At 26.7% G+C, this 18,612-nt stretch overlaps 1 protein-coding gene across 5 annotated transcripts in view; it reads right to left on the reverse strand.

Annotated features, from left to right (window-relative positions):
* SLO2 (slowpoke 2) overlaps positions 1 to 18,612 on the reverse strand; it is a 744,153-nt gene that overhangs the window by 623,980 nt on the left and 101,561 nt on the right. For all 5 annotated transcript variants that reach the window (XM_075310162.1, XM_075310161.1, XM_075310160.1 and 2 more), the window contains exon 2: positions 13,372 to 14,147. In XM_075310162.1, coding sequence (XP_075166277.1) covers positions 13,372 to 13,631 — 260 coding nt within the window. In that variant the 5' untranslated portion in view covers positions 13,632 to 14,147. The remainder of the gene's footprint in view (positions 1 to 13,371; positions 14,148 to 18,612) is intronic.

Consider the following 18,612-nt stretch of genomic DNA (forward strand, 5'->3'; position numbering starts at 1 on the left):
AATAAAATATTGACAAAACTTTCCAACGAAATAAAATGTTGACAATTTTTTCTATAGAAATAAAATTATGTTGAAATCTTCTATAGAAATAAAATTTTGTTGAAATTTTCTATAGTAACGAATTTTTTTTTATAGAAATAAAATTTTGTTGAAATTTTATACAGAAATAAAATTTTGACAAAATTTTTTATAGAAATAAAATTTTTACAAAATTTTCTATAGAATGGTCACTAAAATCTTCGAATCACAATCTGTTTGCCTTTTCGCCTGGGATTCTCCAAATGAGTACGGTTGTCATCAAAAAATCATCATTTTGGCAAAATTTTCCGTAGAAAAAAAATTTTGATAAAATTTTCTATAGAAATAAAAGTTTGACAAAATTTTCTATAAAAATAAAATTTTGGCAAAATTTTCTATAGAAATTAAATTTTGACAAAATTTCTATAAAAACAAGTAAGGAAAGTCTAAAGTCGGTCGGTGCCGACTATATTATACCCTGCACCACTTTGTAGATCTAAATTATACCATATCACATCCGTCAAATATATTGGGGGCTATATATAAAGGTTTGTCCCACATACATACATTTAGATATCACTCGATTTGGAAAAATTTGATAGACTTCTACAAAATCTTTAGACTCAAAATTTAAGTCGGCTAATGCACTAGGGTGGAACACAATGTTAGTAAAAAATATAGGAAACATTTAAATCTGAAGCAATTTTAAGGAAACTTTGCCAAAGTTTATTTATGATTTATCGCTCGATATATATGTATTAGAAGTTTAGGAAAATTAGAGTCATTTTTACAACTTTTCGACTAAGCAGTGGCGATTTTACAAGGAAAATGTTGGTATTTTAACCTTTTTTGTCGAAATCAGAAAAACATATATATGGGAGCTATATCTAAATCTGTATCTAAAACTGAATAATTCAACCAAATTTGGCACGCATAGCTACAATGCTAATTATACTCCCTGTGCAAAATTTTAACTAAATCGGAGCAAAAAATTGGCCTCTGTGGTCATATGAGTGTAAATCGGGCGAAAGCTATATACGGGAGCTTTATCTAAATCTGAACCGATTTCAACCAAATTTGACACGCATAGCTACAATGCTAATTCTACTCCCTATGCACAATTTCAACTAAATCGGAACAAAAAATTGGCCTCTGTGGGCAAATGAGTGTAAATCGGGCGAAAGCTATATATGGGAGCTATATCTAAATCTGAACCGATTTGGCTGATATTTTGCAAGTTTTTCGAGACTCATAAAATATTCGGATGTACGGAATTTGAGGAAGATCGGTTGATATACACGCCAATTATGACCAGATCGGTGAAAAATATATATGGCAGCTATATCTAAATCTGAACCGATTTTTTCCAAAATCAATAGGGATCGTCTTTGAGCCGAAACAGGACCCTATACCAAATTTCAGGACAATCGGACTAAAACTGCGAGCTGTACTTTGCACACAAAAATACATCAACAGACAGACAGACGGACAGACAGACAGACGGACATCGCTAAATCGACTGAGAATTTAATTCTAAGACGATCGGTATACTAAACGATGGGTCTCAGGCTTTTCCTTCTTGGCGTTACATACAAATGCACAAACTTATTATACCCTGTACCACAGTAGTGGTGAAGGGTATAATAAAATTTTGTTAAAATTTTCTATAGAAATAAAATTTTGTTGAAATTTTCAATAGAAATAACATTTTGTTGAAATTTTCTATAGAAATAAAATTTTGAAGAAATTTTCAATAGGAAAAAATTTTCGAAAATTGCCTATAGAAATAAATTTTTCACAAAATTTTTTATATAAATAAAAATTTGGACGAAATTTTCTATAGAAATAAAATTTTGTTGAAATTTTCTGCAGAAATGAAATTTTGACAAACTTTTCTATAGAAATAAAATTTTAACAATAGAAATTACATTTTGACAAAATTGTCTATAGAAATAAAAATTTGACAAAAATTTCTATACAAATAAAATTTTGAAAAAATTTTCTATAGAAATAAAATTTTGAAAAAATTTTCTATAGCAATAAAATTTTGACTAAATTTTCAATAGAAATAAAATTTTGAAAAAATTTTCTATAGAAATAAAATTTTGAAAAAATTTTCTATAGCAATAAAATTTTGACAAAATTTTACGGAAATAAAATGTTGACAAAATTGTCTATAGAAATAAAATTTTGACTAAATTTTCAATAGAAATAAAATTTTGATAAAATTTTCTATAGCAATAAAATTTTCTATAAAAATAAAATTTTGACAAAATTTTCTATAAAATAAAATTTTGACAAAATTTTCTATAAAAATAAAATTTTGACAAAATTTTCTATAAAAATAAAATTTTGACAAAATTTTCTATAAAAATAAAATTTTGACATAATTTTCTATAAAAATAAAATTTTGACAACATTTTCTATAGAAATAAAATATTGACAAAAAATTTACAAAAATTTCCATGGAAACAAAATGTTGACAAAATTTTCTATAGAAATTACATTTTCAAAAAATTTTGTATAGAAATAAAAATTAGACAAAATTTTCTATAGAAATAAAATTTTGGTTAAATTTTCTATAGATATAAAAATTTTACAAAAAATTCTATAGAAATAAAATTTTGACAAAATTTTCAATAGAAATAAAATTTTGTTAAAATTGCTACAGAAATAAAATCTTGACAAAATCCTCTATAGAAATAAAATTTTGACGAAATGTTCTATAGATATAAAATTTCTACAAAGTTTTTTATAGAAATAAACATTTGACAAAATTTTCTATAGAAATAAAATATTTAAAAAATTTTTATGGGAATAAAATTTTGACAAAATTTTCTATAGAAATAAAATTTTGACAGAATTTGTTATAGAAATAAAATTTGACAAAATTGTCTCTAGAAATAAAATTTTGACAAAATTTTCTATAGAAATAAAATTTTGACAAAATTTCTATAAAAATAAAATTTTGTTGAAATTTTCAATAGAAATAAAATTTTGTTAAAATTTTCAATAGAAATAAAATTTTGTTGAAATTTTTTATAGAAATAAAGTTTTCTTGGAATTTTCTATAGAAATAAAATTTTGAAGAAATTTTCAATAGGAAGGTTAGGTTAGGTTAAAGTGGCAGCCCGATTAAATTTCAGGCTCACTTAGACTATTCAGCCCATTGTGATATTCAATAGGAAACAATTTTCGAAAATTGTCTAAAGGAATAAATTTTTGACAAAATTTTCTATAGCAAAAAAAAAAATTTGACAAAATTTTCTATAGAAATAAAAATTTGTTGAAATTTTCTACAGAAATAAAATGTTGACAAACATTTCTATAGAAATAAAATTTTAACAATAAAAATTACATTTTGACTAAATTATCTATAGAAATAAAATTTTGACAAAATTTTCTATAGAAATAAAATGTTGTTAAAATTTTCTATAGAAATAAAATATTTGGAAAATTTTTATAGAAAAAAATTGACAAAAAATTCTATAGAAATAACATTTTGACAAAATTCGTTTTGTTTTGTTATTGTTATTTTTTGTTCTTTAATCATTGTTGTTTTTTTTTTTTTTGGATTTCAGCTTAAAACCATACATTGACTATCAACCAATTATCAGAATAAATTCAGGCAGATCATTTAACCCAACAATAAACCACACTTGAACCCTCCAAAGGAAAAGAGAGATGTTTGTACGAATTTATTTCGGCATAAGCCGGCTATCAATGTAAAGCCTTTTTTCGGAGGGTTCAAGTGTGGTTTATTGTTGGGTTTAATGAACTGCCTGAATATATTCTGATAATTGGTTGATAGTTTTGCTGCAAGTAGAGGATGCTGATGAGGAATGTGGTAATTCCGAAACGGGCGTCCATCCAACCGTCTTGCAGTCTATAGGGCTTTGCCCAAATAAATTTGACAAACATTCTTTTCCTCTGTTGGTTAAGCTACACTTGTAGTTTAGTCAATGCATGGCTTTAAGCTGAGATCAAAAACAACAATAATTTTGACAACATTTTTTATAGAAATTAAATTTTGACAAAATTTCTATAGAAATAAAATTTTAACAAAATTTTCTATAGAAATAAAATTTTGATCAAATTTTCTAAAGAAATAAAATTTTGACAATACCATTAAACACACAGCAAATCTTTCATGACATCATAGTCATCCATCAAAATTCCAATCGACTGCAATATAAGAAACCAAAAACATAAAATGACCTTTTTTGTGTAAACCACATGTCGAAATTAACTTTTATGTCGATGGGATTAATTGTGACCCGGATTAGTTGCACAATATTTTATGGTATGTTAAGTATTCAACATAAGGTGAATTTCGTTTCACTTGTTTGTCCTGACTGGTTTCGGTCTTTGATGATTTTGGTCATTGAAACCACAGGAGTTTTATTCCATTTACTCAATGGAAGGATGGAAAATATTTTCTAAGGACTTAAAGCTTAAAAGGAAAATCATGTTTGATAACAAAAAAAACACACACACACAAAATATTTATGCTAAACCAATCATATCCCATATTGATAGAGATGCCAATTTGGTAAATGATTTTTAAAAGACATTTGAAAAAAAAAAACATGTTTTTTATTCCTTTAAAATTAGGGTAAAATCAATTTTGAATGTAATGTTAAATTATGATCGACATGTAATTTAATTTAAGTCAAATTTTCATGGTAAAAAATATAGACCTCTTTAAAAAGAAATTCTTCTCTTTTGGTTTACTTTTACCTTAAAATCCAAAAACCTCCATAACGCACCATACACCGGATACATTAAGAGCAGCATACGTGGTTGTATGCATATTTTTTTGTACTCATGTTGTTCACATCCTTTGCATTCCATATAAATAAAATAAAAAGGATATACTTGCGTACATAAAAAAATTCTGATTGTCAAACATCCTTATGGGTAAACATAAAATTATGATGAATATCCTTAGCCGCTACACAAGGTAAAAACAAACAAGGACTTCTAAGCATAAAGGACTTCTAACACAAAAAAGTGAAACGTTCATCAGGATATATTCCAAATCAATTTTCTTCATCTGGTTCTTGTTTTTTTTTCAGCCGACGTTGAAATGATAACATAAAAAAGGGAAAACATACAAATCAAATTCATTCATGCATTTCCAAAATATTTTTTTATATTTGTCTACGGTAAGATTTTTATCCTTGTAGAATAAGCTCCTCTTGTATACACCAAAATTGGAGGGGGGGGTTAACATTTGATTTAGATTTGTGTGCCAGAGTATTACCCATACAGGAGGGAATACTTTAAGCTCCTGTTTTTGGCTTAAGGTATTTACGATATGCTCTCAGAAAAGAAGAAATTTCCACAGAAGGCATTTACAGTCAGGTACATATTTCTTGGTCTCGATGTTGAAACGAACCAAACAAATTCCCACATAAGCTTCATGTGTCCTTTCTCTTGGGACTTTCGTGGGATTTGCCATCATAAAAATCATGTATAGCAATCATTTAAAATCTCCCAGATATGTAAGATGAATTCCCATAAGTAACTCGAGGGATGTATAATGGATGTTTCCAAAGAGAAGGTTTATTTTGGGTTCCAAGGCCAAGTGGCATTTTTTGAGATAAATTATCGAATGCCTACTTCATAATAAAGAGGCAAGTATGCCGTGAATAACGAAAAGAAAAATCAGCCAAATGGTCATAACGGCCACGCTCACGGGACCCTATTATTACGATGAACTTTTTCAATACCAAGTTGCAAAAAAAATAATATTTTCCTCCGGAACGAAATTTTAGACAAACGAAACTCCCCTTTGCGATTCAAAAATTGTCTATAATTCTTTTCTAAATACCAAATTATTTAAAAATCTAAAATTCGAAAAATGACGTAAGGTCGAAAATTAGCTTTTCCAAATTTTTAAAAAATCGAAAGGTCTACTAATCTCACTTTTTGATTTTTTAAAAGTGGTGAATTTAAGTTTTTCTAATTTTAACAGGTATATACGGCCGTAAGTTCGGCCAGGCCGAATCTTATGTACCCTCCACCATGGATTGCGTAGAAACTTCTACGAAAGACTGTCATCCACAATCGAATTACTTGGGTTGTGGTATCTTAAAACTTCTTAATATCGTTTTCTAAATTGTGAGTTAGTCCATACGTGGTATATTTTAGACAAAAATGGTATGTGTTGGTAAGTCTACAAATAATTACGAATCGATATGGACTTTTTGCACGAGACGTAGGGGGCTTATATGGGGGCTATATACAATTATGAATTTGATATGGACCAATTTTTTTTTTAACATCACGTACCAAATTTCAACCGAATCGGGTGAATTTTGCTCTTCCAACGGGCTCTGGAGGTCAAAGATGGGGATTGGTTTATATGGGGCCTGTATATAATTATGGACCGATATCGACCAATTTTTGCATGGGAGTTTGAGGCCATATATTAACACCACGTACCAAATTTCAACTGAATCAGATGAATTTTGGTCTTCCAAGAGGCTCCGGAGGTCAAATCTGGGGATCGGTTTATATGGGGGCTATATATAATTATGAACCGATGTGGACCAATTTTTGCATGGTTGTTAGAGACCATATACCAACACCATGTACCAAATTTCAGCCGGATCGGATGAAATTTGCTTCTCTTAGAGGCCTCGCAAGCCAAATCGGGGGATCGGTTTATATGGGGGCTATATATAATTATGGACCGATGTAGACCAATTTTTGCATAGTTGTTAGAGACTATATACTAACACCATGTACCAAATTTCAGCCGGATCGGATGAAATTTGCTTCTCTTAGAGGCCTCACAAGCCAAATTTGGGGGTCCGTTTATATGGGGGCTATATGTAAAAAAGGACCGATATGGCCCAATGGACCAATACCATCCGACCTACATCAATAACAACCACTTGTGCCAAGTTTCAAGTCGATAGCTTGTTTCGTTCGGAAGTTAGCGTGATTTCAACAGACGGACGGACGGACGGGCATGCTCAGATCGACTCAGAATTTCACCACGACCCAGAATATATACTTTATGGGGTCTTAGAGCAATATTTCGATGTGTTACAAACGGAATGACAAAGTTAATATACCCCCCATCCTATGGTGGAGGGCATTATAATTTCGTGCCAAAGGCAAAAAATATATTTGTCGGCTTAACCAACTGAAACGTTTATGGAGGATAATTCTAAAATGTTTGCTTTTGCTAATACTTCATTCTTAGCTGATGGCCTCAGTTGCTAAAGCTTCCCTCAATTTTCCCATACTTATCTTATATTTACTATAAGTTTAGTATAATTTAAATAAATAAAATAATTCATTCTACCAAAAACCACTGAGAACACCATAAATATAAAATTGTTATTAAATATTGATTTATATAAATCCTATTAATCTCTTTTATTAGTTGCTATTATTTATGAATTTAATTTTTAACCAGAAAAATCAAATAAAATCAAAACAAAAATATTTGCTTATTGCTGGCCCCGAGTAAAAACATACGAATTATGTTTGTAATTTTTGTTCTCTTATTTTCGTAAAACATTTATCTTGTCGTGTTTAAAAACAAAAATATTTATGACTAAAATTTCCATTATATGGATCAGAGGCACAACAACTGTAGACATTTTGTCCATGTGGTCAAAAGGCTATTTTTGTGTAAACCATGTGTGTTCTACGATAAATCATTTGAGACATATAAATTAAGAAAAAAATCCAAATAGACAAAAAAACCAAAACTAGAACACCTACATGGAATTTACAAATTGCATTTATTGTTAATGTAAATTTTTTTGCTTTATTGCAGTTTGACGAATTAAAATGACCAATTTTAATTGGTCATGGGTTAATGTTTTTTTTTTTTTAAGAATGAGAACCAAATAAAAAATACGCAAATGGGGAAATATATATACACAAGGGATTTAAAATATCTGAGCCTTAGGAAAAAGCAAAAAATATAAATAAAATAAGTAAGGAAAGTCTAAAGTCGAGCGAGGCCAACTATATTGTACCCTGCACCACTTTTTAGTTCCACATTTTCGATAGCATATCAAATTTGTGAAATTTTTCTAAAGAAATAAAATTGTAACAAAATTTTCTACAGAAATAAAATTTTGAGAAAATTTTCTACAGAAATAAAATTTTGAGAAAATTTTCTATGGAAGAAAAATTTTTAGAAAATATTCTACAGAAATAAAATTTTGTGAAAATTTTTATAGAAATAAAATTTTGAGAAAACTTTTTTATAGATTAAAATGTTAGAAAAATTTTTATAGAAATAAAATTTTGAAAAAATTTTCTATAGAAATAAAAAAAAAATTGGAAGCTCTTCCAAAGGCACAACTTTAAAAGCACTTCCAGAATATCTACTCCCAATGATGTTCTTTATTTTAACAACACAGAAAGTTCTTTTAATTAAAGTTTTTTATAACATGTTTTTTTCATATTTTTAATGGGTAATTTTAATTTTTTTGTTTCAAATGGGTTAAAAACAGAGCAAGAATTCATAATATCGTACAAATTATTTAAATTTTGTCAAAAAAAATGCCAATCTAAAAAAAGTGTGCATTTTTGAAAATATTTGTGGTCAAACGTTTCAGACAAGCGTCAGAATACATTAAAAATCATAAACAATTTTAAAACTTATTTTTTTAACCAAATACATCCAAAACATTGAATTCAGATCACACCTAAAAAAGTGATGCAAATTCGGTGCAATGGCTGTTGAAATGAAGGACTTCCGTCCTATGACAAGCCCATGTTAAATTCATCGCTTCTGCATCAATTTTGCACCACTTCTGGGTCCAACAAAAACATTTTCATTACTTTTTTGGCGACTCTTTTTTGCTGGGATTTTAATCTATATAAAATTTTCACAAAAACAAAATGTTGAGAAAAATTTTTATAGATTAAAATATTGAAAAAAAAAATATAAAAATAAAATTTTGACAAAATTTTCTATAGAAATAAAATTTTGACAAAATTTTCTATAGAAATAAAATTTTGACAAAATTTTCTATAGAAATAAAATTTTGACAAAATTTTTAATAGAAATAAAATTTTGGGAAAATTTTTTATAGAAATAAAATTTTGAGAAAATTTTCTATAGCAATACAATTTTGAGAAAATATTTTATAGAAATCAAATTTTACAGAAATAAATTTTGTAGAAAATTTTCTATATAAATAAAATTTTGATAACAATTTCTAGAGATATAAAAGTTTGAGAAAATTTTTAATATGAATAAAATTTCGAGACTAAATTTTATTGAAATAAAATTTGAAAACAATTTCCAGAGAAATAAAAATTTGAGAAAATTTTTAATAGGAATAAAATTTTGAGAAAATTTTTTATAGAAATAAAATTTAACAACAATTTCTAGAGAAATAAAAATTTGAGAAAATTTTTAATAGAACTAAAATTTTGGGAACATTTTTTATAGAAATAAAATTTAACAATTTCTAGAGAAATAAAAATTTGAGAAAATTTTTAATAGAACTAAAATTTTGAGAAAAATTTTTATAGAAATAAAATTTTGAGAAAATTTTCTAAAGAAATAAAATTTGGAGAAAATTTTCTATAGAAATAAATATTTGAGAAATATTTTTATAAAGAAACATTAAAAAAAAAATTTTACAGAAATAAAATTTTGACAATATTTTGATATCAATAAAATTTTGATAAAAATTTATAAAAATAAAATTTTGACATCAACATCTAGAGAAATAAAAATCTGAGCAAAATTTTCTATAGAAATAAAATTTTGACAAAATTTTCTATAGAAATAAAAGTTTCACAAAATTTTTGTATAGAAATAAAATTTTGACAAAATTTTTTATAGAAATAAAATTTTGGCAACATTTTTTATAGAAATAAAATTTTGAGAAAATTTTCTAGAAACAAAGTTTTGAGAAAATTTTCTATTGAAATAAAATTTCGAGAAAAAATTTTGTTGAAATAAAATTTGAAAACAATTTTCAGAGAAATAAAAATTTGAGAAAATTTTTATAGGAATAAAATTTTGAAAAAAATTTTTATAGAAAAAAATTTAACAACAATTTCTAGAGAAATAAAAATTTGAGAAAATGTTTAATAGAAATAAAATTTTGAGAAAAATTTTTATAGAAATAAAAGTTTGAAAAAATTTTCTATAGAAATAAAATTTTGAGAAAATTTTTTATAAAGTAAAATTTTCTATAGAGAAAATTTTCTATAGATAAAAATTATGAGAAAATTTTTGCAGAAATAAAATTTTGAGAATATTTTTATAAAAATAAAATTTTGAGAAAAATTTATAGAAATAAAATTTTGACATCAACTTCTAGAGAAATAAAAATCTGAGAAAATTTTCTACAGAAATAAAAGTTTCACAAAATGTTTGTATAGAAATAAAATTTTAAGAAAATTTTTTATAGAAATAAAATTTAACAACAATTTCTAGAGAAATAAAAATTTGAGAAAATTTTTAATAAAATTAAAATTTTGAGAAAAATTTTTATCGAAATAAAATTTAACAACAATTTCTAGAGAAATAAAAATAAAATAAAATTTTGAAAAAATTTTCTATAGAAATAAAATTTTGAGAAAATTTTTTATAAAGTAAAATTTTCTATAGAGAAAAATTATGAGAAAATTTTTACAGAAATAAAATTTTGAGAATATTTTTATAAAAATAAAATTTTGAGAAAAATTTATAGAAATATAATTTTGACATCAACTTCTAGAGAAATAAAAATCTGAGAAAATTTTCTACAGAAATAAAAGTTTCACAAAATTTTTGTATAGAAATAAAATTTTAAGAAAATTTTTTATAGAAATAAAATTTAACAACAATTTCTAGAGAAATAAAAATTTGAGAACATTTTTAATAAAATTAAAATTTTGAGAAAAATTTTTATAGAAATAAAATTTAACAACAATTTCTAGAGAAATAAAAATTTGGGAAAATTTTTAATGGAAATAAAATTTTGAGAAAAATTTTTATAGAAATAAAATTTTGAGAAAATTTTCTATAGAAATAAAATTTTGAGAAAATTTTTTATAAAGTAAAATTTTCTATAGAGAAAAATTATGAGAAAATTTTTACAGAAATAAAATTTTGAGAATATTTTTATAAAAATAAAATTTTGAGAAAAATTTATAGAAATATAATTTTGACATCAACTTCTAGAGAAATAAAAATCTGAGAAAATTTTCTACAGAAATAAAAGTTTCACAAAATTTTTGTATAGAAATAAAATTTTAAGAAAATTTTTTATAGAAATAAAATTTAACAACAATTTCTAGAGAAATAAAAATTTGAGAACATTTTTAATAAAATTAAAACTTTGAGAAAAATTTTTATAGAAATAAAATTTAACAACAATTTCTAGAGAAATAAAAATTTGGGAAAATTTTTAATGGAAATAAAATTTTGAGAAAAATTTTTATAGAAATAAAATTTTGAGAAAATTTTCTATAGAAATAAAATTTTGAGAAATAATTTTATAGATTAAAATTTTGAGAAATAACTTTATAGATTAAAATTTTGAGAAAATTTTCTATAGAGAAAATTTTTACAGAAATAAAATTTTGAGAATATTTTTATAGAAATAAAATTTTGAGAAAAATGTATAAAAATAAAATTCTCTAGTAGTTGATCTAGAGAAATAAAAATCTGAGAAAATTTTCTACAGAAATAAAAGTTTCACAAAATTTTTGTATAGAAATAAAATTTTGACAACATTTTTTATAGAAATAAAATTTTGGCAAAATTTTTTATAGAAATAAAATTTTGGCAAAATTTTCTATAGAAATAAAATTTTGACAATAATTTCTATTAAAATAAAATTTCGACAATAATATCTACAGAAATAAAATTTTGGCAAAATTTCCTAAAGAAATAAAATTTTGAGAAAATTTTTATAGAAATAAAATTTTGAGAAAATGTTCTAGAAATAAAGTTTTCAGAAAATTTTCTATTGAAATAAAATTTTGGCAACAATTTCTATAGAAATAAAAATTAGCGTAAATTTTCTATGGAAATAAAATTTTGAGAAAATTTTCTATAGAAATAAAATTTTGACAACAATTTCTAGAGAAATAAAATTTTGAGAAAATTTTCTATACAAATAAAATTTTGAGAAAATTTTCTATACAAATAAAATTTTGATAACATTTTTATAGAAATAAAATTTTGGCAAATTTTTCTATAGAAAAATATTTTTTTTAATTTGTTAGATTTTCAGTAAAATTGTTTTAAAAATTTGGTAGACTATTTTTGGTACGTCTGGCAACCGTGCTTAACAGTGGCGATTTTACAAGGAAAATGTTGGCATTTTCGCCATTTTTGCCGAAATCAGAAAAACATATATATGGGAGCTATATCTAAATCTGAACCGATTTCAACCAAATTTGGCATGTATAGTTACAATGTTAATTCTACTCGCTGTGCAAAATTTCACTTAAATCGCATCACAACTTTGACCTCTCTTGTAATAATAGCCTTTTGGCCACATGAACAATAAAAATACAAATTTCAAATACAATATTGTTGTTTGTAAAAAAAAAAAAAATTATTGATGAAAATCAATCAATCAATTGTTATTAATTTGTTTTGTTTTTTTTTTTTTTTCTTTAGTTTGACAGATGAAAATGAACAATTTTAAATGGACATGAATTAATATTTTTGTGTTCTTAATCCGATTCATATGGAAATATTAGTAATAACTAAAAATCAGAGCCTTGCAGGGAATAAAAAGAACAGTTTTTTTAATTTATTATGCACCAAAATGTCTTTATAAATTTAAATAAATAAAAAACAAAACATAATATTTTTTTTTAAAATTTTTTTTTAAGTATCAAAGAGCCTTTGGGAAAAAACAAACATATAATAAACAAATAAATAAAAAATAAAACACAATAGTTTTTAAAATTTTTTAAGCATCAATAAATTGTGCAGTAGTAATTCACAAATTGCATTTATTGTTAATTAATTTTTTTTTACTTTAGTTTGACTAATGAAAATGACCAATTTGTAAGGAACATGGGTTAATGGTTAATTTTAGAACCAGAGCGAAATTAAAAAATAAATTAAACAATTCAAAATTTAAAATACAATATTATACGATTTACACATTATTCTTCCAAAAACCACTTCAACTAGATTTCAACTGACATTTGCCTTATAAAAAGGAAATTTCAAATCTCGTAAATGTGGATTTTGAATGCAATGTGTAGAGCCTGTTAAATCGTTTTTTAAAGCACAAAAAAAAATATTTTTTCACATTTACCTTTCATCCAAACTAAATTTAGAAAAAAAAATCCAATTCAATATTATAATTTTTTTTTTCTGCAAAAAAAAATATATTTTAGATTTACCTTTCATCCAATCGCATGCTACTGCGACTAATATCACTCCATGCTGACATTGAGCGCGGACGTTGAAAGAAAAGTTTCGAGCTGCGTCTGGGCTGGGGTGGCAACTGCTGTGGTGGATAGCCAGCCGAATCATTGAGATCCTCATTAAAGTTAACATTACGGGCACGGCTAGACGATGCCACCGAAGGCATCGAGTAGCTGGTATGATTATCATCAGACATTCCAAGGGCTGTATAGCTTACTTGAAAATTATGGGTCATGGCGCGCGCGTTAGAGGTCGCGTGAATAACAATTTTCTGTTGGTTTTCTAATTTTTGTGGAACTTTTTTTTTCTTTTTAATATTTGTAGTATATTTTTGCACTTTTCTTAGATTGTATTATAAAATTTTTAATTTTTTGTTTGTTTTATTTCTTCCAACTAACACTCCGCTTGGTATATGGCCTTTATCATTTGCACGTCCACATAGCAATTCGCATACTAAGGCATTGTAATTTATCAAAGTTAGCCACCAGCACTTTCATACTTTCGGAAAATTCAAAGCCATTTTGCCAGCACATAGCACATTTTCCACATTTTTTTTTTCTTTCATTCATTTAATTTAGCTAGCACTGGGATATCTATGTTTTTGTTTCTTCTTTTCTATAGACTGAGTACTCGTAGTTTTTATTGAGTTGATTTTTTTTTTGTTTCATTTAAGAATATTTGCTTTTATGTTTTCTTTTTCTTATTTTGGAGATTAAATAATTTTTTGTTTTGGTTAGGTTCATCATTTAGCCTATTATTAGATGATTATTAGAGACATTAGAATATAGGCAAAAAATAAAAAAAAAAAAAACAAATAAATACACAAAATAAATGTTTAATTTTTGTGGTATTGGTATTTTTTTTTAAGAAGAAAACAAAATCAAAATATAATATTTGTGGACCCCCATAAATATATCTTTCATCACGAGAATTACTTATGATTGTTTTTAAACATTTCATGGCGTTAAGCGAAAAAACATGGGCCAACAAATCACCACATATTTCCAAGATGTTGCTGCTGCTTCTGCCTCAGCTGTCCGGTGACAACTAATAAACAAATTGAACTTTGTGAAAATATGCCCAAACAACTTAAATGTGAATTGTATTACACTTTTTTGTTATGGGTGAATATATATGGTTATGAATTGCTCACACCAATATACAACACATATGGGAAATTCCAAAAATTATGGGGATGATAAAAAAACACAAAAAAAAATATAAAAAAATTAAAGACCAAAAATAAAATAAATTTTAATAATATAAATACACAAGAACTTTTTATACCCTCCACATTGGGATGGGGGCTATATTAACTTTGTCATTCCGTTTGTAACACATCGAAATATTGCTCTAAGACCCCAATAAAGTATATATATTCTGGGTCGTGGTGAAATTCTGAGTCGATCTAAGCATGTCCGTCCGTTGACGCAAACTTTCGAACGAAACAAGCTATCGACTTGAAACTTGGCACAAGTAGTTGTTATTGATGTAGGTCGGATGGTATTGCAAATGGGCCATATCGAATCACTTTTACGTATAGCCCCCATATAAACCGACGCACAGAGGGGCAAAATCGCAAAAAATGGAGATTAATTGAAAAATTAAATTTTTGTTTTTTGAAAAATACTTGGGATCCGATTAAAGTATATAAAATTGTACATCACTACTGAAAATGTCAATGTCATATGTTGTTTACTTGTCACGCTGCATTATGTTAAAGTTAAGCAATTTTTGAGCTATTCGCGCAAAGTAGTGCTACTTTGAAATTTGGTATATTTCGGAGCTTAATATATAGTATTTCGCAAGCCAAAAGTAATATTTTCACTATGGAATCTTTAACCTCTGGTATTTTAGCGTTGTTCTACAAAAATTGTGTTAACAAAAAATGTGTGTAAATATTTTGAAAAAATTTTTTAAAATGTGTCTAAATTTTGGCTATTTTCAAAATATTCTTGGATATTTAAATATGAATGAGGTCACTTGGCGTTAGAATATTAATGTTTTAATAAACTACAATTCCTAGGCTTTCATACGAAGTAATAAAATGTTGCGCATTTTTGCGCGAATTTTTTTTATTAAATTAACTGAGCAAATAGTCCAGTTTTTGTCTTTTCTTAGCTTTTTCTTCGTTTTCTTTGTTATAACTTTTGTTTTTAAATATCGTTAGCAATTGTGTGTTACAATGACAAGAGTATTTGTTATTGTGAGTTATGTGTTGTGTATTGAAATGCGAAAACCTCAACACGTCTGACGTTTTCGCATGATGTAAAACTAGTAATTGGGTTCCTGGGTTGCCCGAAACAAAAATTTTAAGAACTACAGAGAGCATGTTTCTCTCAAATGTAGTCGAGAGGATTGCCATCGAGACATATTAAATAGGTTCCTATTAAGTTAAGATCCAATCTTGTAAAACAAAATTGCCAAAAAAAAGAAAAAATCCACCAACTTCCAAAATCAGTGGTAGATCTACTTGTTTCGCCTTCAGTTTTGACGAACGTGGCACCAGAAGGCACAAATCATGAAACAGATGACGACGATGATTATATGGAGGACAATGCATTGGAGTTTGATGACTCTGGGCATATATTTTAAAATAGCAGATCAGAAACATATGTCTTATAACGATATATATAAAAATTTATGTACACTGTTAGAAAAATATGTTTTTCATATGTTCCGATATAAACAAAATGTGTTTCGGGCACGATTTTAAACCACAATATATTTAAGTGCGAACATGTAATTTTCCTAAACTAACACTAAATGTTTGGGACATCTATGTTAATATGTTAGAATATATTATGTTTGGGGCATGAATGTTTCATAAAAATCATATGTGTGAATACAAACATATATAAATTTACAAATTTCAACTAAACATACATATGTTGTGATATTTTATTCAAAGCGACAGAGAGAGTATAGAGAGAAATAGGGATGGAAACCGGGAGAGTTGACGAAAGATATCAATATAACACAGCAAAAGAGTCAAAAGAGAACAATTTCTGTGAAACCGCTTGTATGTTGTTTCGGAAAACTGTTTTATGATAAGGCCAAAAATTTGATATGTTTAAGTCTAAATATTATTTAATTTGAATAAAGAGAATATACATTCTGAACCAAGAGAATAGACATTTGAAAAACAAACAGCTTATGTTTTCGCCTTGAGAGCAGCATTTTATGTATGTGTGGACATGTGTTTTGTTTATCATTTTGGCATTATGGGCACAATTTTTTTTTTTGGTTCGTTAAAAGAAATCAGGGGTCTTCATAAAAATAACGAAAGGGCACTATACTCTTTTTAGAATTGGGACGGTAAAATGACATAAGGAGGAAATAGTGAAAAAGTACACAGTAAAATGTAAAAAAAACAAAGTTTAGTTTCTCTTTATTAAAAAGTAGTCCACGAGGAGTTGACGGACACCATCAAATATAAAAGCGGGCATTAAGTTCGACTTTTACAGCTAAAACAATTTAAAAAGTTTATTTTCTTTAAAATGAATTATTAAAGAAAAATAAAAGGAATTTTAGAGCGATGGTGGTAAATGCTAGTAAAAAACTGTTCACTCCTAAATAAATTTATGTTTATATTATAAAATTTTGTATGTATGTTTATACTCGACTCCACGTTCTTCTTTTGTTAGTTTTTGAATTCCTTCCAAATTTTAAAGTTTTGTACAAAAACAGTTTTTTATTACAAGATTGTTATTTTTGCAATAAAAAATAATATTTTATCCAAAAATCATTCAATTTCGTTTATATCAAGCACTGTTACTGACTATAAATCTTTAATAATGCACATTTCGATGTTTCATTTAAAAAAATTAATATAGTATAAATATAAATGTGTAAATTAAAAAAAAAAAAAAAAAAAAAAATGTTCGGTCGGAGCAGGGATTGAACCCACGACCCTTTGCATGCAAGGCAGACATGCTAACCACTGCTCCACGTGGCAAACACATGTATGTTTCTGTTAAATAATGTTATGTTTGCATGGGCTCGTGGGCGCTGCAAACTATGCTATATAAATGTAACTTAAAACGATAATTATCTACTGGTGACTATAACAGCTACGTAGCCCAGTGGATAGTGTGTTGGCTTACAAACTGTATGGCCCTCGGTTCGATTCTCCGTGCAGGCGAAAGGTAAAATTTAAAAAATTTATAAAAGTGAATAACTTCTTCAACATTATTTGTATTACAGAGAAAGGTGCCAAGAACTAAAAACATTCGTGGAAGTGAAAATAACGAGTATGTTAGGGAATGAGCACAATCGTGTTTGGGAAAAATTCTTCCAAGCATATAATATTTTTGGCTCAAAATGCTTCCAAACATATAATATGTTCACATAAAACAAACATATTAATGTTTCGGCAGTATGCAATAATATATGTGCTTCCTGCAAAATATGTTTGGAACATATGTTAAAGAAGCGATTTTTTTTGAGGGTGTATAAACTTTTTTCCTACTTTGTAGATATGAAGGAACAAGGTGTTTTTATAACAAATTTAATATCTGCTTTGGGTCCCGAATTTAGTTGCACATATAATACAACGTTATCATATTATAATACAAATAAATTAATTACTATGTTAAAATTGTATTAATTTTTTCCAAAAAACAAAAAATTCGACTAAGCCAGAACATTTTCTAAAAGGGGGCGTGGCACCGCCCTATTCCACCTTGGATGTAACTCATACTGTACGATCAACATATATACCAAATCTCATATTCTTACCCCTGATAGTTCATAAGATATATCCGTTCCAGGTTTGAATGGGCGGTGCCACGCCCAATCATAATCAAGTATAGCCACGGTTTATTAGCAGGACAACAGTGGTTATGATTGGGAGGTGCCATGCCCAATCATAACCATGTATAGCCAAGGATTATTACCAGATTAACAGTACAACATTGGGAAAGTTTCATGACAGTCGTTCCGTTACTATGGCCGCTAGAGCTATTTTTAATAGTGGGAGTGTCACCGCCCACTTTTCCAAAAGATGTGTAGCCTTTGTCATTCAGTGATAACGTAGCATTATAATAGTGAAAGAATTTTTAAAATCGGATAAGCAGTTTAATTAATCTCCATTTTTTGCGATTTTGCCCCACTGTGCGACGCTCAGATTTGGTTTGCGGAGCCTCTTGGCGGAGCAAAATTCATCCGATCCAAGTGAAATTTGTTACATGGTGTTAGTATATGGTATCTAACAA

The sequence above is a fragment of the Haematobia irritans genome, chromosome 5, assembly GCF_050003625.1.
Source record: "Haematobia irritans isolate KBUSLIRL chromosome 5, ASM5000362v1, whole genome shotgun sequence".
NCBI lineage: Eukaryota > Metazoa > Arthropoda > Insecta > Diptera > Muscidae > Haematobia > Haematobia irritans.